At 42.1% G+C, this 24,070-nt stretch overlaps 3 protein-coding genes across 5 annotated transcripts; 2 read left to right on the forward strand and 1 right to left on the reverse strand.

Moving 5' to 3' along the window:
- The first annotated feature begins 388 nt into the window (after nt 1–388).
- Nucleotides 389–9,690, forward strand: lin54 (lin-54 DREAM MuvB core complex component). Of its 2 annotated transcripts, XR_013305611.1 has the most exons (15): nt 389–534; nt 2,141–2,757; nt 3,269–3,362; nt 3,452–3,591; nt 4,386–4,541; nt 4,723–4,915; nt 5,197–5,270; nt 5,343–5,540; nt 5,633–5,727; nt 6,002–6,070; nt 6,274–6,376; nt 6,983–7,120; nt 7,201–7,403; nt 8,021–9,396; nt 9,609–9,690. XR_013305611.1 is itself a non-coding variant. In XM_077623127.1 (14 exons), the coding sequence occupies exons 2-14, from the start codon at nt 2,170–2,172 to the stop codon at nt 8,220–8,222; spliced, it is 2,253 nt and encodes a 750-aa protein (XP_077479253.1). In that variant the 5' UTR covers nt 389–534; nt 2,141–2,169; the 3' UTR covers nt 8,223–9,690. The 2 variants fall into 2 exon arrangements, 1 of the variants encoding a protein (XP_077479253.1); XM_077623127.1 differs by having other exon boundaries at nt 8,021–9,690.
- A 320-nt stretch (nt 9,691–10,010) lies between these two features.
- sec31a (SEC31 homolog A, COPII coat complex component) lies at nt 10,011–21,506 on the forward strand. 2 transcript variants are annotated; one of them, XM_077621984.1, is made up of 27 exons: nt 10,013–10,271; nt 11,159–11,238; nt 11,373–11,496; nt 11,600–11,798; nt 11,864–11,959; nt 13,041–13,181; nt 13,252–13,394; nt 13,897–13,996; nt 14,069–14,230; nt 14,626–14,778; nt 15,043–15,267; nt 15,346–15,420; nt 15,682–15,861; nt 15,936–16,056; nt 16,230–16,408; nt 16,518–16,644; nt 16,727–16,872; nt 17,192–17,368; nt 17,563–17,751; nt 17,822–17,926; nt 18,055–18,163; nt 18,350–18,616; nt 18,956–19,011; nt 19,076–19,276; nt 19,551–19,670; nt 19,848–19,919; nt 19,987–21,506. In XM_077621984.1, the coding sequence occupies exons 2-27, from the start codon at nt 11,160–11,162 to the stop codon at nt 20,164–20,166; spliced, it is 3,726 nt and encodes a 1,241-aa protein (XP_077478110.1). In that variant the 5' UTR covers nt 10,013–10,271; nt 11,159; the 3' UTR covers nt 20,167–21,506. The 2 variants fall into 2 exon arrangements, with proteins under 2 accessions (XP_077478111.1, XP_077478110.1); XM_077621985.1 differs by lacking the exon at nt 18,350–18,616 and having other exon boundaries at nt 10,011–10,271.
- On the reverse strand, nt 21,415–23,716 carry enoph1 (enolase-phosphatase 1). The gene is made up of 6 exons (XM_077621998.1): nt 23,332–23,716; nt 22,646–22,747; nt 22,362–22,564; nt 22,152–22,284; nt 21,735–21,858; nt 21,415–21,654 (listed from the first exon to the last, which is right to left on the reverse strand). Exons 1-6 carry the CDS (start codon nt 23,413–23,415, stop codon nt 21,515–21,517), a joined length of 786 nt encoding a protein of 261 aa, XP_077478124.1. The 5' UTR covers nt 23,416–23,716; the 3' UTR covers nt 21,415–21,514.
- Between the last annotated feature and the right edge of the window lie 354 nt (nt 23,717–24,070).

The following is a 24,070-nucleotide window of genomic DNA, read 5'->3' on the forward strand; positions in this document are numbered from 1 at the left end:
TTATTGCCATTGACGGCGACAGACGTCCAACCCAATTTGGGGCGTCAAACTGAATTAGACCCCCCAGACCTCAATATGTTAATACTACTTCAAAACAAATATAAGTCGATACAATTTAAAAACGATGTTTTACCTAAATCGGTTCCTATATTTTACAAATGAAGGATTTCAAATTGAACCTTTGATTAGTATTCTGAAGAAAAAAAAGTTCAGACACAACTGATATGTGTAGCGGGTGGCTCTGTCACAACGTGGCTAACACAAGTGACGACGTCCGTCCGTGTTAGCCGCAGAGCGCATCCATATCTAGTGCTACATATATGGTATCTGTGTTAATATATCCGGAAACAAAACCACTGCATGCCAAGTGCTTACTGTACCTTTAAGACTGACGTCACGACTACGTCACTCAATGAAGGCGTGGCCGACCTGTGAAATGTCAGGGAAGAATGGCGCTCGGCGCGTTATTTTGAACAATCGTCTTTTGCTCTTTTCAATTCGCCCGAAAACGCTGGCCCGCACCAGATAACTCAGGTAAGTGCAAATCGGCCCGGCGGGGTCGCGCCCAGCACCGGTTGAAAACAGCAGCATCAAGCCCAGGCGCATCGGTGTTTTTCATGTGCACAAAATAAACGTAGAGTCGAAGCTAGCTTGGGTTAGCCCAGCTCGGCAAGTTTGCTAGTAGTACAGCAGTTGTTGATGCCTCTTAATGTTGGGGCCCGGCCGGCTGACAACCCGGCCGCCCCCCTCAATCGTCCACGGGCAACTCGTTTTGCATCCTGAGGCAACATCGAGTTAACTAAAGCAGGCGTTAATGTGCTATAACTGCCCGCAGGGGGGATTTTTCCGAGAGGTTGTTTTGGTAGACAAACAACTGTTTTGATCTACCGTCAACGTTAGTTATTTTTCCTAGTGAGTATTTACGCTCTGTTTTTAACCGATCTGTCTGTATGACATTTCCCCCCCCCCAAGACGCGATTTAATAGATTTTAACTGGCTGTTATAAGTCTAACCAGTTAAAAAGAAAGCAAGTGAAAGACGTCACGTTCATGAGTCCGTACCTTTGACTCGAGATTGTTTTGTTTTCCACTATCGGAATGATTTCCAGTGACAGATGAGGAGGAGGCTATCGGAAAGCTAAATGTACCTTTATGCGCCAAGATCTCACTTGCAAACCTTTAGCTCCACTGTGTGGTGTTTTTTTCAGTTTATGTATTTATTTTTTATTTATTTTCATATGCAAAAGACAAAAGACCCTCCCATTTGTGAGCTAAGTATTAGCCGCGCAGCTAACTGGCTGATGACGAGGTAAAAATGGCGGATCTTTCGAAATCCATGCCCGGCCTGAAATAGTAACAAAGTCAAGTAACTAGATTGTCTTCTCTCTTTCTATTCCTCATCAGAATATTTTACCGTTTATCTCCGTATACGATCATTAATATCACTTCCCGACTGTTCGTCCGAAAGCAGCCGAGGGCGGGGGTCTCGGCGACCCCTCGATGCGGTAGACACAAAGATCCAGCCAGTGCATGATGATGCTTATTGCTTCTAATCAGCTGTCAGTCTCGGTTGTAAACGACGACAACTCGATTGTGATAGACAAACTCATTTCTGTTAGTGGTAAATCATATTTGATGGCACTAAAAGAGAGACTTTTTTGCGAGATGTGTGGCTTGGCTAGTTTGTTTATATTCGGCTCAAGGTTACGCAAAAGCACAACGCCGCTTGATTAATGCATCTATGCTTACTTTTCAGGCTTTAATAACACACATAGCGGTTAATACAGTGGCAAATATAATTTTTTTGTTGGCTTAGGTCTGAAAGTGATTTTGAACAAATTTTGGAGGGCGGAATCTTAAAACCGATCGCATGTTTTTCTCTGTCAGGTTAGGTTTTTAACCCTTTCATGGACAGTCATTGAAAAGTTGACGCTTAAGACCTTGACTATTTTAGTCATAATCAATAAGCTTTTTAAAAAATCCAAATTTGTGCATTGTAGGGTTAAATCAGCAGCCTCGATTAAGTCTATAGTGTTATTGTGATTATATGAGTGAGTCACACTCAAAGTAACAAGTTCCTTAGGAACCTAAGAATATGAATAACTGTTCACTTGTGAGATGTGTGGCTGTGTTTTGGAAAGGTGTTCCGGGGTGCTGAGCCGTCGTCGACATGGACGTGGTGTCGCCAGAACTCAACAGCCTCCTTCCTGACGAAATCATGGACATGGAGGACATGGAGGAGGTGGCTCAGTCCAGCCAAGATGTGTCCGTCGCCATGGAAACAGACCCGGAGCGCATCGGCACGTCGACGGAAAGCGCACTCCTCGGCGACGGCGTCGCCACTTTGGGATTGTCCTCCCCGCTCGTTGCTCTGAGACCGACGCTGGCCACTGCCGCCGCCACCACCAAGACCACAGAGAGCATCACGGGGACGACGGTCACCACGAGCGCCTTGCAGAAGCTTGCGCCGCTCAGCATCTCCGCCAGCAACCATCATCAGATCATCCTCAACAAGGTGGCTTCGGCTCAGGCCTCGGGTGGCCAGAAGCTTGTGTTGAGCACAATAGGGAAAACGGGGCAGGCCTTTGTGCTGCAACTGCCCCACGCCGCCACCAAGGCAGGAGGAGCGGGGGGAGTGGCCGACGGAAAAGCCATCAAGTTGGTGACTGTCGGTGGAAGGACAGATTTAAAGCCGTTGGTTGGTGGTGTGGCCGGTCACATGACTACCTTACAAGGGCAACAGCTCAAGACTGTGCAGGTAGGCTAAAAAGTACAATTATTGCAATAAGGATGTGATGGTCGTCAGGCATCTTGGGGAAGAAACAAAAAACTCAAAAATGGCAAATAAAATGCCTTTAGAATGTTTAGCAATTTGACGATAATCATATTGTACTGCCAACCATACTACAGCGTACTAGTTAATGCACAATTTTTTTACTCAAATGGTATTTTGAATGTGAAAATGTCATTTTAGAAGGCACTATAAACACTTTTAATATTTGGTCAAATTACAATGTATTTATATCTTTGCATGAGCCTGATCTTTTTGTTTTGGTCTGTTTTGTCGTTTACATCTGACATTGACATTGTGTCTATGTGTATGCGGACCACTTTTTTGGGGCTTGATTAGGGCAAAGATTTTACATTATTTTTAAAATAAATGATTAGGGAGTTCACATTTTAATCTTAAGAAAATCGTAGCTAGATCTGAATGACTACATCAGGCAATTTAAGTGAAAGACTTTAACATGGTCGTTTGTGGTGAACAGATTGCTAAGAAAACACCAGCGTCTTCAGCTCCGCCCATCAAGTTCATCATCACCAAACCGGTGAACAGCAAAGTGCTGAGTCCTCAAACGTCAGGTGCTCCCATCATTGCTGGTGTGCGGGTTGATGACCATCATCAACACGCAATTAGCACTTCCCTCGCTAATACCCCTTCTATTTTGTAGGACGGGTCCTGGCGCAGAATTCGCCAACGATGCCTCAGCGGACGATCACACTCACCGAGTCTCAGCTTAACGCAACCGCCAGCATCCAAACCATTGCGGGAAAAAAGATCGCCATCTCTCCTCTCAAGACCCCTAGCAAGGTGGCGACTGTCAATTCAGTACTACTATTGAGTGTGCCTCACTAATAGATGCAACACACAAATTTCATACAATTTAAGAAAGAAATACTCATGTGCTGCCTCCAATGTAAAGACGGAAGAGTCCACCTTTTTACAAAATTTCTCATTGATCAAAAAACGTTGTTTTCATTCACGTGCAGCCGCCTGTAAGGGTAGCCAAATATTTTTTCAAGACTCACTGGAATGTTCATAGGGAGTCTGAAACCACAAAAGGTACTTAACTTCAAACACCAGGTCACTACAATTACAAAGAAGAAAAAAAACAGAATCTACTGTACCTTGATTCATAGCTTGCAGCAAATGAAGTCATCTAAAACTCCATCTTTACTCAGAGATAACATCCGTCTGCATTCATCTTAGCACAATGTGCATGTTTGTTTGTATTTAAACTGTCAAATCACCAAAAGCTAGCCTTAGTTTCTTCTTCTGTAATGGCATCAATCATCAGATTGAACCTTTACTGGCGATATAATTGTGCTTGATGAAAGTGGCTAGCTGTGTGCATAGCAGCCTTAAAGTAGCAAACTGAATTTATGTCTTTTGAAAACTACGCCACCAATGGTTCTTCTTCTGATGTGACACCAGGATTTGGACGGTAAAAACTACAGGTTTGACAATTACTACAAGCGTGCGCTGCTAAACCAATGACTCAAGAGCAGAAAATAGCAGTTTGAAAAACTTGACATTTGGGCTTGCCTTTAAACAGGGACTTTAAGACAGATTTGTGACTGAATTCTTCTTTGTTTTTCTTCCAGGTAACGATGGTTTCCGTGACATCGCCAACCTCCGGAGGGGCTCAGAAGTCGATAACGATGCCGGTCAGCATGGCGCTGGGCCAGCAGATCCTCTCGGTCCAACAGTCCACGTCGGTGTCGCCTGTCAAGGTCGCAGCCAGCCAGGCAGCAGGACAGGTAAAGATATATTTCAAGAGTCAGAATAGTCTTCATTCTCTGATTAAAGTTCATTGATTTCACGGGACAACATTGTTAATCAATGCTCATTGAAAGGTTTTGTTTATGTCCATTATATCTGGAGAACAACTAACATTTTCCCTAAACTGTCGTCTTTGTACCCTCTTTCCGTTCACCCCAGAATATCAAAGCGGTCCAGTCTGTGGCGGTGGCTGGCTCCCAGTTCAAAACCATCATCCCGCTGGCTGCCCAGCCTAGCATGCAGCAGATACAGGTGCCGGGAAGTCGCTTCCACTACGTTCGTCTGGTCACCGCCACCACGGCGAGTGGTAACATTCAGCCCAGTGCGCCCAGCACCAGTGCTATGCAGCCAGGTGAAGCATAACACTGTTTTATTGACTTCAATCTAAACACGGCTTAACATTATGTAAATGAAGCTAGAAGTGGAAAAAAACATGCGTGTGAATAAAAAAAAATGCTGTTAAAAACGTACATTTACAGTAACATACTGGCACCTGCTGTTGTCAAAATTGCACCATTAAAAAATAGGAAAACTTTAAAAGCTTTACATTAGCAATTGTACTACCTTTATTTCAGGATACTTTACCATAAATTAAATGTTTTATTTTGTGTGTATATACTAAATGTCCTACAGCAAAACCCATGGTGGTCAGCACAGGTGCTGTGAGGATGTCGGTCCCTATCGTGACGGCTCAGACGGTGAAGCAGGTAAAGCCCGACTCCTCCGTCCGTCCCTTCCCATTTACGAGCCTCACGATGACCGCTGCGCATCGCCCGCAGATGGCACCCAAGCCGCTGACATCGGGCGCTCAAGTGGTCACCGGGTCAACAACCCAGCAGCGCCTCATCATGCCCGCCACGGCGCTGCCACAAATCCAACCCAGCTTCGCCAACCTCCCACCGGGCACCGTCCTAACGCCGGCCCCCGGCGGCGGTAACGTGGGCTACGCCATGTATCCGGCACAGTACGTCACGCAGGTTGGTGGTGTTTTTTTTGGTTCATGTTGAAGCAGTCGTTTGTTGTCAAACTCAGAGTTGTGATGGTTATGTTTGTCTTTTGGATGTTGAAGCTTCAGCAGGCACCCATCGCGACCCTTGCTAACAACTCCACATTTTCCAATTCCCCTGCCACTGTTCAGACTCAGGCCCGACTACCGATCAATGGGTAAGTGTAGCCAACAAAAGTGGATGAGCTAAGGGCTAAGGCCTTTCTCATAATAAAACTATTTGTTTGTCATTTCCTTGTTTTCTTTCTGGTGCATTGTATTAGCCTGTATTTTAAACCTGCAGTGTGAAAAAAGTAATTAGTATGTATAATAAATCAGTTGTTGATTCATTTGATATAACATATTACAATTTGATAAAATATAACTACAATGTGACCCTTCGTCAAAGATGAATATGACACCTCCAGCCTAAGTGTTGCTTTGTCCTCGCAGCATGACGGCAGAGGCAACAACACGGCCGAGGAAACCCTGTAACTGCACCAAGTCTCAGTGTCTCAAACTGTGAGTATAACTGCATTGTATTTTGCCACTGTGAACCCTTCTGGCACCCAAAAATGAGAATATAACTGTCATTACTTCACTCCGACGGCTTGCGCTGAATCTAAACTCACTTGGAATACGGCCTTTGTTTTAAAAGAGACCGCTGCTTGTTTGTTGATTACAACTACCAAAACATGCACCTTTTTCGCTCTTAAATCCGATAGATATTGTGATTGCTTTGCAAACGGTGAGTTCTGCAACAACTGCAACTGCAACAACTGCTTCAACAACTTGGAGCACGAGACCGACCGCTCCAAGGCCATCAAGGTAAATCGCAACTCGGCAATGGCACCCGTAGGATCATATACACCAGAGTTTAATAACTATTGTTAGAAATCTGTGCATATTACATTATTGGTTACACGAATAGTAACACAATAAACCAAAGTACATTAATATACATTTCCTTAGAGGGACAGATAAGTACAAAAAGTGATAATGCTTATGAGGGGTGCTTTTTTTGTGACATTACCAAAACCAGTGCAAATAGACACTGATAGACTCGAGTGCATGTGATAATGGGCATTAATGACATTGCAAGGAGGAATGGGCAATATGGGATAACCCGAATTCGATTGGCTGATACTATACTTCAGTGGGAGTTATGTTTTTTCAATAGAATTTAACTCTTGGCCTGCCACTGGCAATGATAGATGTTTAATTCATTTAATAGTGGGAAACTGGATGCTCATCTTTCATGGCCATTGACGGCCACTAGGTTAAATGAGGACCCTATTGTGTCTTTCTGATATTTTTTTACTAGCCGGTTTACTACAAAAGTAGATGATATGCTGAAATTTAGATTTTTAGTTTAGAGGTTTTTTTCCCCTTATCTGTTTGGAATTGATTTAATGTGACGGTTGTGTACCACAGACGTGTTTGGATCGCAACCCGGAAGCCTTCAAGCCAAAAATCGGCAAGGGTAAAGAAGGCGAGTCGGACCGGCGCCACAGCAAAGGTTGCAACTGCAAACGGTCGGGTTGCCTGAAAAATTACTGCGAGTGCTACGAGGTGCGTCTTCCGTCGCCGCCACCGACGCCGCCAAACGTGACACAACGTCCCGTGCAAACTCCTCTTTTTCTTCGGGCCAGGCTAAGATCATGTGCTCGTCCATCTGCAAGTGCGTCGGCTGCAAAAACTTCGAGGAGAGCCCGGAGAGGAAGACGCTCATGCATTTAGCAGACGCCGCCGAGGTGAGGGTCCAGCAGCAAACGGCGGCCAAGACGAAGCTCTCCTCGCAGATCTCGGACCTGCTCATGAGGACCACGCCGGTGATCTCAAGTGGCGGTGGCAGGTACTGTTGATTTGGATAGGAGTCAAGTATTCACCATTCAATGGACTGTTGTTTTCTTAAGCAAAATTGGATATTGGCCAATATTTCATTAATTAAATGAGACGGTGACATATTTAAGAAAAGGGGATTATTTGGGCGTTTTGCATTCTTCATTAATGAATTGTTTAAATACGTTTTAAATTGATATTTCCATTGGATTGGATTGGATAACTTTTATTCATCCCGTATTCTGGAAATTTCGTTGTCACAGTAGCAAGAGGGTGAGGATGCAGGAATAGGAAAGGCATTTTAGACATAAATAGATAGGTAATAAGTAAGTATATAAATAGGAATTGTATTGTTCTTATTTAAATTAAACAAAAAAATGAACATTATATCTAAAAAAAAAAAAGACAATTATGAGGTCAATGTCTTGAAACGATTAATCGACTATCAAAATACTTGCTAATCAATTTGTTGATGAATTCTGACAGGCCTGGATTTTTCGCAACAAAAATATCAGGACTCCTTGTGCAACAAGTAATACTAGTAGCGCACTTTGAGAACAACAAATAAGTGAATGTGACCATATTTTATTTGAACTTCTACCTCCATAATCGAACTTTCTTCTTCTCCAGGCTCCCATACACGTTTGTGACAAAGGAAGTACTCGAAGCCACGTGCGAGTGCCTCCTGGAGCAGGCCAAGTGGGCGGAGCAGACACGGCAGCCTCAGGCGGAGGCTGAGCGCCTTATATTGGAAGAGTTCGGACACTGTCTCATGAGTATCATCAACTCAGCAGGCAAAGCTAAAGCGGACTGCGCCGCCATCAACAGCTAGGTTGTGGGATACCATACAAAAAAAAACAATCTAGTTGAGGACAATGGCCGGCTTGAAACAGATACACTTGAAACAATAGAGACGCTCATGTTTGGACCGAACAAGCGCTGCACTTCCAGCTTTTATTGCCCCCCTTTTATACAGTCCTGCTCTCCTTTTTCTTATCTGACATTTTAATGCAAAACCATGGTGTCAAATGGTAAATTTGTGCTCCCACTAGACAAGACATGATTTTGATATTTATTTTGACACTTATTTGTAATTAGTTAGGGCTAATATTGTTGCTTACACTCTTAATTATTATAACAATTGTGATTGTTGTTATTAACTGAAAAAATCAGAATCTGTGCATGTAAGCACGACTTTAAAAGGCAAAATACTGGCCAAACATCTAAACTGTCCTTGTGCTTATAAAAGGACATATATTTTGGGAAAAATATAAAGTCCAATAGCACAAAATATTGCTCAAAACTGGCAGTAATTGTGTTTTTTTGTGCAGTGTGGGTTTTTTGTTTGTTTGTTTGTTTGTTTTTGTTTTTTTCACATGTGGTGGAACACAGCATAACATGCCAGTTTTTAATACCTTTAAAAGGCAAAAATGTTGTCTCTTATGCTTTTATTCATCTCCTGTCAATTTAAAACATTGTTATTAGGATCAGCTCGGTAGTACAAAAATCTTGTGGGGAAGTGTACAGGTCGATAATTGTATAAAAATAAAAAGGTATTTGCTTATGTATTTAAATCAAACACAAAGGTGATATTTTTGTTCATAATGTTGCTTCTTTATACATAGTAATTATCAGCACGATAGCATTTTTGATTACTTATTGACTACTTGCGCATATCCCATAATGCCCCGCGTCTTTACCAAGCAGTGAGGCAACTGCTTTTTAACCGTCGAAGAAGAATTGAATGCAAGCGAAGAAGAAAAAGTACATGAGGCGGCAACACAGCTAGGCAACCTGTTCAATAGCAAATGTAAAATTTCTAGTTTTTTAATTTGCAAACGTAAATTATCCATTGACTCGAATGGAGAACGTAAACGTTTTAAAGTGTCAGGGTTTTTATTTATTTTCCAATCGTTTTTTTGTTTTCACTGCACGAGTTAAATTACCTTTTAATTTTCAATGCCATGATGAGCTTGCGACGCAAGTAGGGTCAATTGACCAGAAAAGTAAGTAGATGTTACTTCTGTGCTACTTTATTCGATTTACATGAAATCCCAATGATTATACTAATCACTACCCATCTGACCCATTCTTATGTCTGGGGAAGATTATACAAATCATAATAATGAGGGTTTACTTTAGGGACTATACTGCACTTCAAATGTGTATACTAAATGATATTATTTTTAATCACTTGTTTCACTTTGTTTTCTTTCAGTGCTAACCCGGATTGATCGTGGAAGTGTGTATATTGTATGTATGTAAATGGGATATTATGAATAATAAAAGGTTAAAGTCAATTTTGTGTTTTGTATTGTTTGTAAATTAACTATAAAGTTGGACAATGTGTAATGAAAGTTTTAAGTATAATATTTGAGGTGATTCTCTGCAGTAAGATGCAACACATGCATAAAAGTTTTAATATTTCCCTATGTCCGAGAACAAATTCAAGCCACAGCGGTTCACGATATAACAGTATTTTAATGTTGTTAAATTTTTGTACTTGGTGCGTAGAGTTCGCGAACTACCGGGATTTCTTCGGTGAAATTTATTTTGAAAAATAGTTGTTAGCATTCAATGCTAGGCGGAAGCAAACTAGTCGGTGTTCTTCTTCGTGGCTGCAAGTCGTTCTTCTTTGTGTTTGGAGGACTTCGGCTGACGTGAAGTGCCACGTTGATGGAGCCCAGTGGGGACGTGGAAAGCCGAGTCAAGAGCGAGCTCAACGGGGGCCGCTATTTACGATTGGTCGCTGTCTTGCATCGTCTTTGGGGGGCCCGGTAATTATTTAAACTCCGTAAAAAGGACAAGGGAGAAAAACCCGCTTTTTGTCTTTCGGTGTCTGCACCTCCGTACAGTGCCAGAATAGTGAAAGTAAACCAAGGTAAGCCATTGTATACCTGTCATCTTATTTCCAAATCTCCTTATTAAATATTGTTTGCTTCATTTGAATACATGTTGTGGTTTAATACGATTCAATAATTCAAGGTGTCATCTATAGTTCTAAATGTGTGCATAAATGCACATTTGTCTGGAACTGCCATTGAATGTAGTCTTGCAGTCCAGGTTCTTCTCGCCAAGTCACCGCAGGCAATTAATTATCCATAAGTGCAAATTCTAGCATATTTTATTCAACTTTGTGCTCTCGCTTGTACGTTTTTGCCACCACTCTGCGGGTTGTCTTTGCACACTGCAACTTTACTGCTGCACTTTATCATGATTTATCTCGGTATGAATCTACCAAGGGTAAACAGAGATAATCTATCTTTTTCATATTGAATGAAAGTCGATAAACTTTAAAAAGCATGAGGCAATCAATGTCTATAACTAATGTGTAATTGGACTGTATGCGAATTTCATTCATTTCTGAACGGCTTATCCTCAAGGGTCGCTGGGGGCGCTGGAGCCAGCCAATCGCAGGGCACAAGGAGACGCTCACACTTATACTTGTGGGCAATTTAGACCCTACTCTGCATATTTTTGGGATGTGGGAGAAACCTGGAGTACCCAGAGATAACCCACGCAAACCTAGGGCGAACTTTCGAACTCCACGCAGTGATGACTGACCCGGGATCGAACCCTTGACCCCAAAACTGTGAGGCCGATGCACTAACCACTTGTGCACCGGGCCACAATCAGATTTCAATGACCACAAAAAATACATTTGGTAATGCTTTTTTGAAAGTAAACATGCTGGTTGTGGAAATAGTCAATCAAATGCTGCAGTATTGAAATCTACAATTAAAATGGAACCATAATGCTCCACTCCAGGATGAAACTGAAAGAGATCAACCGCACGGCCATCCAGAGCTGGAGTCCGGCGCAGCAGCATCCCATCTACCTGGCAACAGGTGAGGCAAAACACTATCAGTTCGCTATTTTTCGTCAAATTGGCACGTGAAGTCGGGTATATTTTCTCTCGGAATCTGTGTATGTCTTCAAGCTCAATGCCAGGTCACATTTCATATTTGACTCCATCATCCAGGCACATCAGCGCAGCAGCTGGATGCTTCCTTTAGCACCAATGCCTCCCTGGAGCTCTTTGAGCTGGACTTGTCCGACCCGTCCCTGGACATGAGGTCCTGCGGCAGCTTTTCTTCGTCTCACAGGTATGCCAGAAATGGCCTTTGGCCCAAAATGAAGAGGCGCTAGGTTCCGAAATTATTGTTTGGTATATTAACGACTGGACTTCCATGCTTGTGTTGCCTTCAGGTACCACAAGCTGGTCTGGGGTCCTTGCGTAGCGGAGTCCACGGATCACCCCGCCGGCTTGATCATCGCCGGAGGCGAGAACGGCAACGTCATCCTGTACGACGCCGCCAAGATCATCGCTGGCGAGAGTGAAGCGGTCGTGGCCGAGAGCGACCGACACACGGGTCCCGTCAGAGGACTGGACGTCAATCCTTTCCAGGTATGCCGCCGCCATCTTCCCTTCTCTGCCGTTCGTTAACTATATTTTCTTATTCTGTGGTGCAGCCTAACCTCATTGCATCTGGCGGCAATGAGTCTGAAATATACATCTGGGATATTAACAACTTTGATTCACCCATGACGCCAGGACCCAAAACACAGGTATGGTTATGGTTTATTATTTCTAATTTTTTAAATGCGGCTAAATTGTCACAACATCCTAATTAAAAAATGTTAGTATTATGGTGCCAAATATGAAATAACATATATAGACAGACAAAATATAGCTGTATTATTTTTTTGCTACATTTTTTTTAATTTGTAATATATATATTATTTTTACCTTGATAGCATTTAATAAAAAGTCCCCATGTTTTTCCTTTTTTTATTACCATGAATGTTACTTTTCACATGAAATGTCTTTTTAAATTACTTTATTTTATTATTATTTTTAAATAGTTTTGTTTTTGTGATATTTATAATGATAATAATAACTGACAATTATGATAACAATGATAACAATGATAACAATGATAACAATGATAACAATGATAACAATGATAACAATGATAACAATGATAACAATGATAACAATGATAACAATGATAACAATGATAACAATGATAACAATGATAACAATGATAACAATGATAACAATGATAACAATGATAACAATGATAACAATGATAACAATGATAACAATGATAACAATGATAACAATGATAACAATGATAACAATGATAACAATGATAACAATGATAACAATGATAACAATGATAACAATGATAACAATGATAACAATGATAACAATGATAACAATGATAACAATGATAACAATGATAACAATGATAACAATGATAACAATGATAACAATGATAACAATGATAACAATGATAACAATGATAACAATGATAACAATGATAACAATGATAACAATGATAACAATGATAACAATGATAACAATGATAACAATGATAACAATGATAACAATGATAACAATGATAACAATGATAACAATGATAACAATGATAACAATGATAACAATGATAACAATAATGATGATAATAATAATGATAACAACACATGTTTACCAGTTTTCAAATTCTATGTCTTTTATTTTTATTGGTCAATTAAACACACGCCAGCATGCCGAGTTGCGTTCTCAACACTCTTCAAAGTGGAAAATTCTTCATGACGTCTAAAAATGCCTAATAAGGATTAGTGTTTTTTTTTTTGTTGACAGCCTGTGGAGGACATTGGCTGCTTGTCATGGAACAGGCAGGTCCAGCACATCCTGGCTTCGGCCAGCCCAAGCGGTCGCACATCTGTGTGGGATCTTCGCAAGAATGACCTCATTATTAAAGTCAGCGACCATAGTAACAGAGTACGTAGACCCACCCTAAAAAAATCTCAAATCAAACAGTCTTTAGGTATAAAAGCGTCTCGGCTTGTAGATGCATTGTTCCGGGTTGGCGTGGAACCCGGAGGTGGCCACTCAGTTAGTCCTGGCTTCCGAGGACGACCGAATGCCCGTTATCCAGATGTGGGATTTACGATTCGCTACCTCCCCGCTCAAGATTCTGGAGAATCATACAAGGTGGGTCTGCAAAGATGGTGTCCTTGTCACCAAGTAGCAGATACAGTATTTTTGAGATTTTAGTTTGCACTGGAGTTTTAAGTCAAACTAGTCAAAAATGTGTAATGTAATGAAAAAGAAACAAAGATAAGTCGTGGTGGTCGATAAGGTGAATTTTTAAAGGAAAATGTACTCTTTGCCCTTTCATGTCTGGTTGTGGTTAATGTTTACTCCATCCAGCTAGTATAATAATTCAGAAAATGTCAAATTCCATATTTGAACGTTTTCTCCGTATAAGTTGCAGGCTCAGTCAAAGTTTGAAAAAGAGTACGACTAATCGCTCGAAAAGTACTCCATCAATGGTAGTCAATGAATTAAATGAGTTCCCAATAAAGGGTTAAGCAAAATAACAACAAAATGTATGTATGAATAAGCTATTTCAATCATCCAACATGTAAAATTAATAAATCAGGCACATCCTGCGTATTTTTTGAAAAACGTTGTCCTTTGGTGTCTTTCGCAGAGGCATCCTCTCCATCACTTGGAGCGCGGCCGATCCCGAGCTGCTCCTCAGCTCCGGCAAGGACTCCAGGATCTTGTGCTGGAACCCAAACACGGGCGAGGTAGACCCATAATCCTGTGTTTTTCCATCCCGCATCACCAATGTTTACCTCCTTTTCCCCCCTTCCGATCAGGTGCTTTACGAGCTGCCCTCCGGTAGCCAGTGGTGCTTCGATGTGCAGTGGTGTCCAAGAAACCCAGCGGTGCTGTCAGCCGCCTGCTTTGACGGACACATCGACGTCTACTCCATTATGGGCGGCAGTTCCCAGGCACAGAGCCAGAGGCGTGCAGACCAGGTAGGGCACACTGCGTGCCTACCGATTGTATTTAGTTTGTCACTTGTACACCTCCTATTCATTTGAAGCGATCAGAATGAGGGTTTGTTCATACGCTGCCAACCCTCAAACTTCAAATGGATTGGACGTCTAGCTTCAGTGGCAAACAATGAGTTAAGCATTATCTGATCATGCCACAATTGATAGCAATTAATTCACATTCAGTCTGCAGTCATTTATTATTGAGTACAGTATCAGCAATGGCTGAAATAGGCATTGTTTTATTTTTTAACCTATTCATATTCTTTCATCCATTAATTTGTTAAAATTTTCATTGAAAAAAAACAGGGAAAACATTCAACAACAAAGATTACGATAAGCACTGGTCAATAGCATTTCTGTTTATATTTTGACAGATCAGCACCTCTTTCGGCAACATGGATCCTTTCGGGACAGGGCAAACATTGCCTCCGTTGCAACTACCTCAGTCAACTACCCCCTCTGCTAGTGTCAACCCCCTCAAAAAGCCCCCCAAATGGATCCGCAGGCCCGTCGGAGCGTCGTTTGCCGTGAGTCTAAGTTCCATTTTCATCAATCGAACATCCCTAACTGTTAAAAAAACATTTCTGTAAATCAATTATGTAAAGAACAAGTGTCAAAATTTTGTGTGGCCTGTGAAGAAAAAAAAATAGACAAAATCGATTGGCTCCAGAAATCGGAAAACAAAGTTAAATGCTTAAGAAAAAAATTCCCTGTGGTGTTCCCCAAGGTTCAATCATTGGTCCCCTAAAACAGTTGTTGTTGTTTTTTTTCGTGTGTTTATTTTCCCACAGTTCGGCGGCAAGCTGGTATGTCTGGAGAACAGTCCAGCAAATGGACAACAACCCAGCGGCCCCCGTTTGGTTCACGTCAGCCAGGTGGTGACAGAGACCACCTTCTTGAAGCGGTCAGAGCAGCTCCAAGCCACGTTGAGCGCCGGAACTTTCCAAGAATTCTGCCAGGAGAAGATCCAAGAATCTCAGGATCAGTCTGAAAAAACTGTCTGGTCTTTCCTCAAGGTTGGTGCCTAGTTGGTGAATAGGTGTGTTACAGGACAAACATTGGACATGTTTCTTGTTTTTTTTGTCCCTCTCTAGGCCAACTTTGAAAATGACATCCGCAGTAAATTCTTGGAGCTTCTCGGCTACAACAAAGAAGAGCTCAGTGCCAAGGTGAGGTTTTTAGACATATTTTGGTAGTTGACTATTTTTTAGATTAGTCGACTAATCAGTTAATTTATAAATCATGTTAATTACTGTTCATATTGCTGATATTAGGTAACATTGACTATTTTTCGTTCATTTTCTGGGCGATTTTTAAGTAAAGAATCATTAGAAAAAAGACATTTTCAAAATGGATAAAAAAGGGAGTGTTTCCTGTTTTGTTTTAATTTTAAAAGTGTAAAAATGTTTATTTATTTAATTATTGAACAGATTTCTGCAACGCTGGCGGGGAAGCCTTCCGCCGCTCCGATCCAAGCACAGCCGTTTCTCGAAAATCCGGAGGCGGCATTCGACATGATCGCCTCCATGAACCAGGACACCAAAGTAGGTGGGCCGGATCAGCCCGCCGAAACTCAGGTTGAAGAAGAGGATGGGATAGCCCTGGAAGAGGTAGTCCTCCATGACAGGTCATCCAAAAGTCATGTCATGTGTTATGCAATGACAGTCTTCTCTATATATTTCAGGAGGTGCTGCTGGAAGAGGATGAGGCAGAACAGGAGCCCGATTTAAGGCCCAAGACCCTCACCCAGATTGAGGAGCCTGTCAAGGGTCTTGCCGAGGGAGTTAATCTCAGCATCAGTAAAGGTAACTAGAAAATGCAATTTCTGGAGAAATTGGCACTTTGAATGAATGAACGCTGTATTGTACTTGCATATTGTTGTACTACAAGTACATGACAGGTATTTTTTTTGAATGAATGATACTTGTTATTTTTTTTATTTACTTTCTTTCTATTTCATCGTTTTTTCCCCCCACAGATGTAGATGGCCTCATCACACAGGCCCTGCTGACGGGCAACTTCGAGGCGGCCGTGGAGCTCTGTCTCCATGACGACCGCATGGCGGACAGCATCATTCTGGCCATCGCCGGTGGTGCAGAGCTCCTGGAAAAAACTCAGAAGAAATATTTCCTCAAGACGCGCAGCAAGATCACCAAGGTAAGCAAAAGCATCGTCATTTACGCTCTTCACAGTGCAAAATGACAAATTAGGACATTTCATCACAGCTGGCAGTTGGGAAACACGGGGAATTAATTTTTCCCAACAGCTTATCAGCGCCGTGGTGACCAAAGACTGGCGCGATGTCCTGACCACGTGTGACCTGCGCAGCTGGAGAGAGGCCCTGGCGGCTGTCATGACCTACGCCAAGCCCGACGAATTTTCTCCACTCTGCGGTGAGGAGAGCGTCTCTCTAGTAAGACATTGGCTATAAAAGCGCTGTAATTGCGAGACTTGTTGTCGCTGTTGTGTCAATAGACCTCCTGGGCGCACGTCTAGAGGCGTCGGACGAGGCTGATCTGCAAGCACAAGCCTGTTTGTGTTACATCTGCGCGGGCAACGTGGACAAGCTGGTGGCGTGCTGCAACGCCTCCGGTCAGCGACACTGTCCGCTAGTCCTGCAGGTGGGCTGGAGACACTTTGCCTTTTACAATGATCATGTTCAGTTGTTCATACAAGAACAATTACTAGTAAAAAAAAACTGAGGCTAAAAAAAATGAAACTAAAACTTCTTTTTTGGTTTTTGTTTTCTTTTAGTTTTTGTTTTTTAATAGTTTTTTTTAAAATGGGATGTTAAAAAGGATGTCAAATCCAACTCATAATATAAAGTCTCCTTCGAATGAATCAATGAATATTCCAAGACTCGTTGATGGCAAGATATTCATTCAATAATAACAATTGTGACAACCGAATCTAGTCACATCTTTTTCTATACACGCGCAGGACCTGGTGGAGAAGGTTGTGGTACTCCGGCGCGCTGTGGAACAGACTCAGCGCTTGATTCCAAACGCCAACTTCGGCGTCCTGCTGGCTGAAGAGATGGGTCGCTATGCTAGCCTTTTAGCTTCACAGGGCAGCCTTTCTACCGCCATTAGCTACTTGCCAGACTCCAGTGAACAGGTGAGCTTGTTTGGAGGTACTCTTTTGGAAGCTAGATGGCTTCAGTAATCATTTGATCAGGCAAATCTTTGAAAATTAGCCATATTACAACATCTACAGTTTATTTTAGATCTCAATTTATAAATGTGTCTGCTACGATTTAATGTCATGTGTACTTCAGGACAGATTATCCAAGATTTTATCCCCCCTCCCAGGTGGTCGTACAGCAGCTCCGTGAACGCTTGAGTCGGGCTCTGTGTCAGCAAGCAATTCCAGTTCAGACCCCTAGAGCTCAGCCTCAGCAAGCAACACCTCGCCATGCCTTTAACCCGATCCAAGCTGTCGCACCTGTACCAGCGCCTGCACCGGCCCCCGTTCCGGTCCAGCAGCAGTATTTCCAACCTGTATGTTACGTTCTGAACCCTGGATTGTGTTCATTACAGATCTTCATTTGTTTGAATGTGTTCATTTAAGGTCAGATCCGCTTCCACTGTCACCTCATGGAGTAACCAGACACCGACATCCCTTCCCAACGTCCCGCCTCCCCTGCAAACCGGTCCTACTTCCGAGCAACAGCAGGTATCCCATATTGTGAAATATTAATTAGGAATGTGCCCTATCTGACATGAACAAGAACCCTGTAGATGTGTTTTTACCGCAATGATTTCTGAGCACACCTCCATATTATTTAAAATGTCCTTTTATAGTCCCATCAGGCGGAACCACCAAAACCCCCGTATGGCATGCCACCATCTGGCTCCGCCCCGTCGGTTTCGGCTGCCCCTCCCGCTTACATGTACTCCCAGCAGTACCAGCGTGAGTAAACGCACTGAAACATTAACAAATCAAGTCATTTAAAACCGACATTGAATGACGACTCAAAGCTGTTTGGCGTCCTCTAAACTGGCAAACATTTCCGAGTGGAAATGCTTGACCTCTCAGCATGAAGCTCTGACTACTTGCTGGATGGCTTCAACACTAACAACATCTTTTGAATGTCAGCCCACTCCCAGGTCCAGCACTTCGCACCTGGACCCTATCAACCACTTCACTACTCTGACCCCCCTTACCCTCCTCAGCCTCCCGGCTTCCTTCCCCATTGCCTGCCTACTCCTTCTTCTCCTTTGTCTCCTTCGTCTTTCTCTCTTCCTCCTTTCTCTCCTCCTCCTTTCTCTCCCACCTCCTCCTCTTCTGGAGCACCTTTCCAGCATGACGTACCGGGCTCCCCTGGGTCCTACGTGCCACTCACTCCACCCGGTGGAATCTCAGGTACAAAGTTTGAACTGGAGCAGCTCGATCCGCAAGGAACAGCTTGTCACAATAGTTAAGCCTTTCAGAGACAGCGTACTTGTATTCATAAGTTACAGTGTTATAAGTCCAATCCGTTTTATGTTATGAACTAACACAACCTTTAGAAAAGTAGGAAGATTGCTGATATGTTTCCTGACTTGAGTGTTATAAGTGGTAATATATAAATATATATAAATCTATCATTAGTATAATGACAGCCACTGAGTTCATTAGTTCCGTCCAAACACTTTATTAAAACAACAACAACACCATGAAATCCATATCTGATTTTTTTTTCCTCCCCCATTTTGATTACAGGTCCCCAGAATGGTTGGAACGACCCACCAGCTCTGAGTAGAACATCCAAGAAGAAGGTATCTCCTTTTAGTAAATCTACTTGATGTCCTTTGATTAAAAACAAAAATGTTTTTGGTTTAGATTCCAGAGAATTACACCCCGCCAGCTCCCATTACGGCCCCCATCATGGCTCCTTTGGGCGCAGACCCTCACATCATGCCAACAGCCTCCGGAGTGCCACAGGGCTCCGTCCCAGGGGCCCAGCAGGTTCTACTGCAGACCCTTAACCCAAGTGTACCTGCAGAAGGAGCACCTGGGGGGCCCACTGGCGATTGCCTTCAGGTGAACCCCCTTTTATTATTTTTTATTACTAGTTCACCTACCCCTGTTGATTTTTCACGCCAACACATGTTTTTGCTATTCATTTTGATCAATTTTCTTTTTTTTGTTTAGTAATCATTTAAAATAGAAGATTGTTCTTTTTTTGAGACGAGTTGAGTTGTATGTATTTGCTAATCAATTAATCGCTGCCTCTCTCACACCTGATTCCAATCCTCTGAAAATAATGTGATTGCACCCGTTTTGCAATTACGTGACACATATGAAAATGATCTAGCCAATGCAGTCCATCCCTGCTGAGAAAATCGCCAAGAAGCCCATCCCAGCGGAGCACCTGGTCCTGAAGACCACCTTTGAGGGTCTGGTCCAGAAATGCTTGGCGGTTGCTACCGACCCGGTGAGTGAGTTTTTCTTCCCCCTGGTCCAACAACCATTTCATCAGATGACAGTTTTCACTAGTTTTTGCACGGATACCACCGATAGCAATTTTTCAGCCCCCCCAATTCTAATACCCGGTTGTTAGTTTTCATAAGGTTAAAGGTTCGCAAACAGACTTTCTTTTGAACCCTTGCAGCAAACTCGGAGGAAGCTGGACGACGCCAACAAGCGTTTGGAGGCACTCTACGACAAATTGCGGGAGGAGACGGTGAGTTTGAGGATGAATTTCAATTCCGGGCGGTGTGGCGAAAGTCTGTTTGCTTTTTTTCTGGCAGCTTTCGCCTGCCATTGTGGGTGGTTTACACAACATGGCTCGCAGCATCGAGGCCCGCGCCTACACCGAGGGTTTGGGCATCCACACGCACATCGTGAGCAGCAGCAACTTCAGCGAGACGTCGGCGTTCATGCCCATCCTCAAGGTGGTGCTGACGCAGGCCAACAAGCTGGGCGTGTGACCCCGTGCGATGCTGCCAATCAAGGGCTAGTCTTTTCTTTGTTTCCCCAACCAATCAGGCCAGTTACTTTTAAATGGACTTTATATGAAACGAGGCGATCTGAACTGATTTCCGGTGGCAAGAAATACCCAGTGATGGAAAAAGGGAAAATTTCGGTCTTCTCAATGATTAGAATTAGGCTGATTTTTATATATTTTTTCATTTGTAACCTTTTTTCAGCTAAATGGCTTAAAATGATATTTTATGCAGCTAATCAGTTTTTTTAATTAACTTTCCCCTCTGCTTTATTGGACCAGGTTTTAGTATAACAATGCAATCTTGGTTTCCAAAGCAACAGGAAGTTTTCTCAGCTGTTAACTTTTTCCACATTTTGTCATATTGGTCTCTCTCCAAAATGTCAGCTTTTTTAACATACTAAAAAAGTAATCACTCATAGGTTTTTAGGGATTATGATTGGAAAATTAGATTTGAAAGTACAAGTCAGTAATGTGATTTTTATAAAGTTGATTTCTTCACATTACTGACTAGAAGTCGTAATATTTTGTCTTAGTTGCAGTCAAACCAGTTCAGACAGAACTTCAAAATCGCTTCAAGTTATACAGATTCATATTATACTTGATGTGTAATTTTAATTTTTATCAATCCTTTCCTGGAAATTTAACATTAGCATTAGCTCAAATAATTTATTGCATATTAACCAATTTACTTTTTTACTTTCCCATTTGTAAAAAAAAATATCACTCGTTGCTTTTTTGTTTTTATTCAAAATATATCATTCCATTAATTCATTTGTTTTATATCAAATTTACTTTTTTTATTGCTTGAGCTTTGTTTTGTATAAATATAAAAACATTTAGGAAAAAAACAATGATAATTTATGCATGAAATAGTTAAATTTCCTCCAAAGAACATCATGTTCTTATAATTCTTAAAAAAACAGAACTGAATGTTTATGTTGACTTGGTTTAATTTTTGAAAAAATACTATCTATAAAAATTTGTGGAATTGTGGGCTTGGAAGATAAAATGAGATTATTAATTTGTGGAAAAAGTGAACCGCTTTCAACACTTTCTGGTTGCACCTTAGTCTAATAGTGAGCTAAATCTAATAGCGACTTGGTGACTCAATTGTAGCTGAACCACATGCAATATTTTTCACAATATTTATTTACAAGTTGATTACTGGTGAATGAAGTTTCAATGGCCTACTGCGAACCATTTATATTGGCAGATAGTGAAGGACAGTCACTAGGATGACACGTTTACTGTACATAAGAAGTCATAGGGGACAAATTTCACAATTTGGGTGCAAAACCAAATAAAAAAAGTAAAATTTCAGGCAATTCAAGTTATGGTCTGCCGGTTACTTCCAGCTGACCGAATGACGTGATGACGTGGTAGTGCGCCGCTTCCTCCTCCGTCAGCTCAGTGTTTCCCGGCCGCACCACCACCACCACGTTGACGCCGGCGTCCTCCGCCGCTTTGGCCTCTACGGGCACAAGTGGGGTTTACTCCAGGTGGATGCAAGGTGAGATTTTAAACAATCTTATGGGTGGGTTTGGGCATTACCTCGCGTGACGTCGGTCAGGAAGGTGATTTCTTTCGCCGGGCAGCCGATCCTCTCGGCGATCCTTTCGTAGCTTTTGGCATCTACTTTGGCACCGACGGCCGTGTCGAAGTGACCGTCAAATAACTGGGGAGAGAAACAATTAGCCACTGCGATGAAGAATTGGGCCCAAAAAAGGAAAATAGAAACCTGAGAATAAATTCATGTGTCATAATGCTGAGAGCAAAGTCATACGTCGTAAATCGCATGATTAAAATCATCAGAGAAGTTGCATAATCAGAAAAAATAGTAATATTACAAAAATTAAGTATTGCTGGAAAACACGAGGCAAATCAATGTGAAGGCACAACAAGTTGTGGCAGTCAAATTAAATTATTCTATGTTGCCAACAGGTTAAATTTCCCAAAGCTCCCACTTACATCTAAAACGTCCCCCTCAACGGAGTGCGAGAAGAGAAGTTTTTGGGCTTCCACGCTTCCCGAGGAGTAGATGAAAACCTTTAGTCCATGCCCTCGCCACCTTCGGATGGACGGTGTCACGTCCTCGTATAACCTGTGTGCCAACGCGCCGGCGTTACCTTCGCTCGCGATCGTCATTTTCCATTCAGACATTCCGTAGAGTCCACTTACTCGCCGTTGATCGTACCCGATGTGTACGCCGCTCGCCACATGTGACCCTGGAGCCGTTTGAGTGCCATGGACTTGCGATCGGCGGCCATTTGCCACAGCACATCGTCCACCACCTCCCGAATGGCTTTCTCCTCGTCCGTGTGGACCGTCTGGTCCACGGCGTGGATGGGACACGCCCGGTTTTGCCTCATGTCCTCCTCGAGCTGTCAAATTCAAGACAATGTTTCATAGGTAAGCGTTTTACGCTGATAAGAGTAAAATTAATTCAATGAGTTGATAATAACCTGTTTTTTAAGAAGGTGGACATCTTGTTTGCACTCGTCTTCCTCCCAGTGAGCTGACAGGTAGTCTTCGAGATGTTCCCGTATGTACGGAAACAGAATATCCTACAATTTACATAGAAAATATTTCATGTCAGCCTCTGAACCGATATGTGAGTGTGAATTTTGTCATATCAAAGTAGTTCTGGTCAACATGTTAAGGCCTGATGTATTATTATGATAGTGTTTCACTTATTTAGTGTTGGTCTCGGTATGGCATTAAAATTAATACATTATTATCAGGGAGTATACGAAGAAGTCATATGGCGATGCTGCTAAAGATGTATTTTCTGAGATTATCAAAATGATAAGACGTCCAAATTGTGTGGAGTCCAATCATCCTTCTGCTGTGAATTTAAGAATTTATCACGAATTGTCCGGTCCATTTGTAGTAGGGAGGTGGCAGTGAATTAAAGTTCATTCATTCGCTGCAATCATTTTTTTTCCAATCAAATGTCAATCGAAAATTGCTTTTTTTATTTACATGTGCATAATACTGTAATGAATCAATTTTAGGGCCGTTGATCGAGTCAAATCGTGGCAGACCATGTGATATCGGCAAATAATATATGGTATGGTAGTGAAATGAGTGATCAATACCCCTAATTATTGACTATTTCTCTCTCTCTATCTGTCTTGACGAAACATACCTTCACAAAGGTGATCGGAGTCGTTGTGCCCTCGATATCCAACAAAAGAGCGGTGGTGCGAGCAGGAATCGCCACAGTGGCCATTATTGATAATGTTCTCACACAGAAACAAAACTAGGCTAACGTTAGCTTAATTAGCTTCACCAGACAGGGCGGCTTAAAAGATCAGTCTGTGTAAGAGACGCGGGCGGGGGCTCCAGAGTTCGTGGATCTAATTGCAAATGTGGGGATGACAATATATATGTATTTCTCTTAAAAACAAAGACTTAAATCGCTCGGATGATGAGCATGTTCTCGGGGTAGAGCTACGATTGGTCCCGTTCTTGTAGACATATATATTTATATAACTAGATGTGCTGTCGTGTAAAATACAATTAGCCGTCTTGTGGTGTACTTCCGAGTCCTAAGTGCGCATGCGCTGTAGACAATCTCTGTTAATAATTTCTTTATCATTTAAAAAATGATCATTTTGTCTCATTGCCATTCGATAAACGTTATATTAGAGTCAATGGAGTGTGTATTTTGAGATAAGCTATAAATTGCTCAAATCTCAACGGATATTCGAACTGAATGGTTTTCATAAAGGTCAGTTTCAGTAAAATAAATTCATGCTTAAAAATAATTATACTCTTTTTAAATCCATCTTGAAGAGTTGTTGCGTTATTACGGTTTGTTATGAACAAGCGGTTGTATATTTATCTAAAACTATATGTGATATCGCTGTCAGCCCAAGCAAGGC

The sequence above is a fragment of the Stigmatopora argus genome, chromosome 16 (assembly GCF_051989625.1).
Source record: "Stigmatopora argus isolate UIUO_Sarg chromosome 16, RoL_Sarg_1.0, whole genome shotgun sequence".
Lineage (NCBI taxonomy): Eukaryota > Metazoa > Chordata > Actinopteri > Syngnathiformes > Syngnathidae > Stigmatopora > Stigmatopora argus.

Excerpts from the sequence above, each read along its gene's own strand:
- lin54 (XM_077623127.1), top strand. The coding sequence starts at position 2,170 with ATGGACGTGGTGTCGCCAGAACTCAACAGCCTCCTTCCTGACGAAATC. Across the intron at positions 2,758-3,268 it reads AACAGCTCAAGACTGTGCAG|ATTGCTAAGAAAACACCAGC; the intron begins GTAGGCTAAAAA and ends TGTGGTGAACAG. Across the intron at positions 5,271-5,342 it reads CGGCTCAGACGGTGAAGCAG|ATGGCACCCAAGCCGCTGAC; the intron begins GTAAAGCCCGAC and ends CATCGCCCGCAG.
- sec31a (XM_077621984.1), top strand. The coding sequence starts at position 11,160 with ATGAAACTGAAAGAGATCAACCGCACGGCCATCCAGAGCTGGAGTCCG. Across the intron at positions 11,497-11,599 it reads AGCTTTTCTTCGTCTCACAG|GTACCACAAGCTGGTCTGGG; the intron begins GTATGCCAGAAA and ends TGTTGCCTTCAG. Across the intron at positions 17,752-17,821 it reads AGCAGCAGTATTTCCAACCT|GTCAGATCCGCTTCCACTGT; the intron begins GTATGTTACGTT and ends TGTTCATTTAAG.
- enoph1 (XM_077621998.1), bottom strand. The coding sequence starts at position 23,415 with ATGGCCACTGTGGCGATTCCTGCTCGCACCACCGCTCTTTTGTTGGAT. Across the intron at positions 22,748-23,331 it reads CTCCGATCACCTTTGTGAAG|GATATTCTGTTTCCGTACAT; the intron begins GTATGTTTCGTC and ends TGTAAATTGTAG. Across the intron at positions 22,285-22,361 it reads TCGGGTACGATCAACGGCGA|GTTATACGAGGACGTGACAC; the intron begins GTAAGTGGACTC and ends GTTGGCACACAG.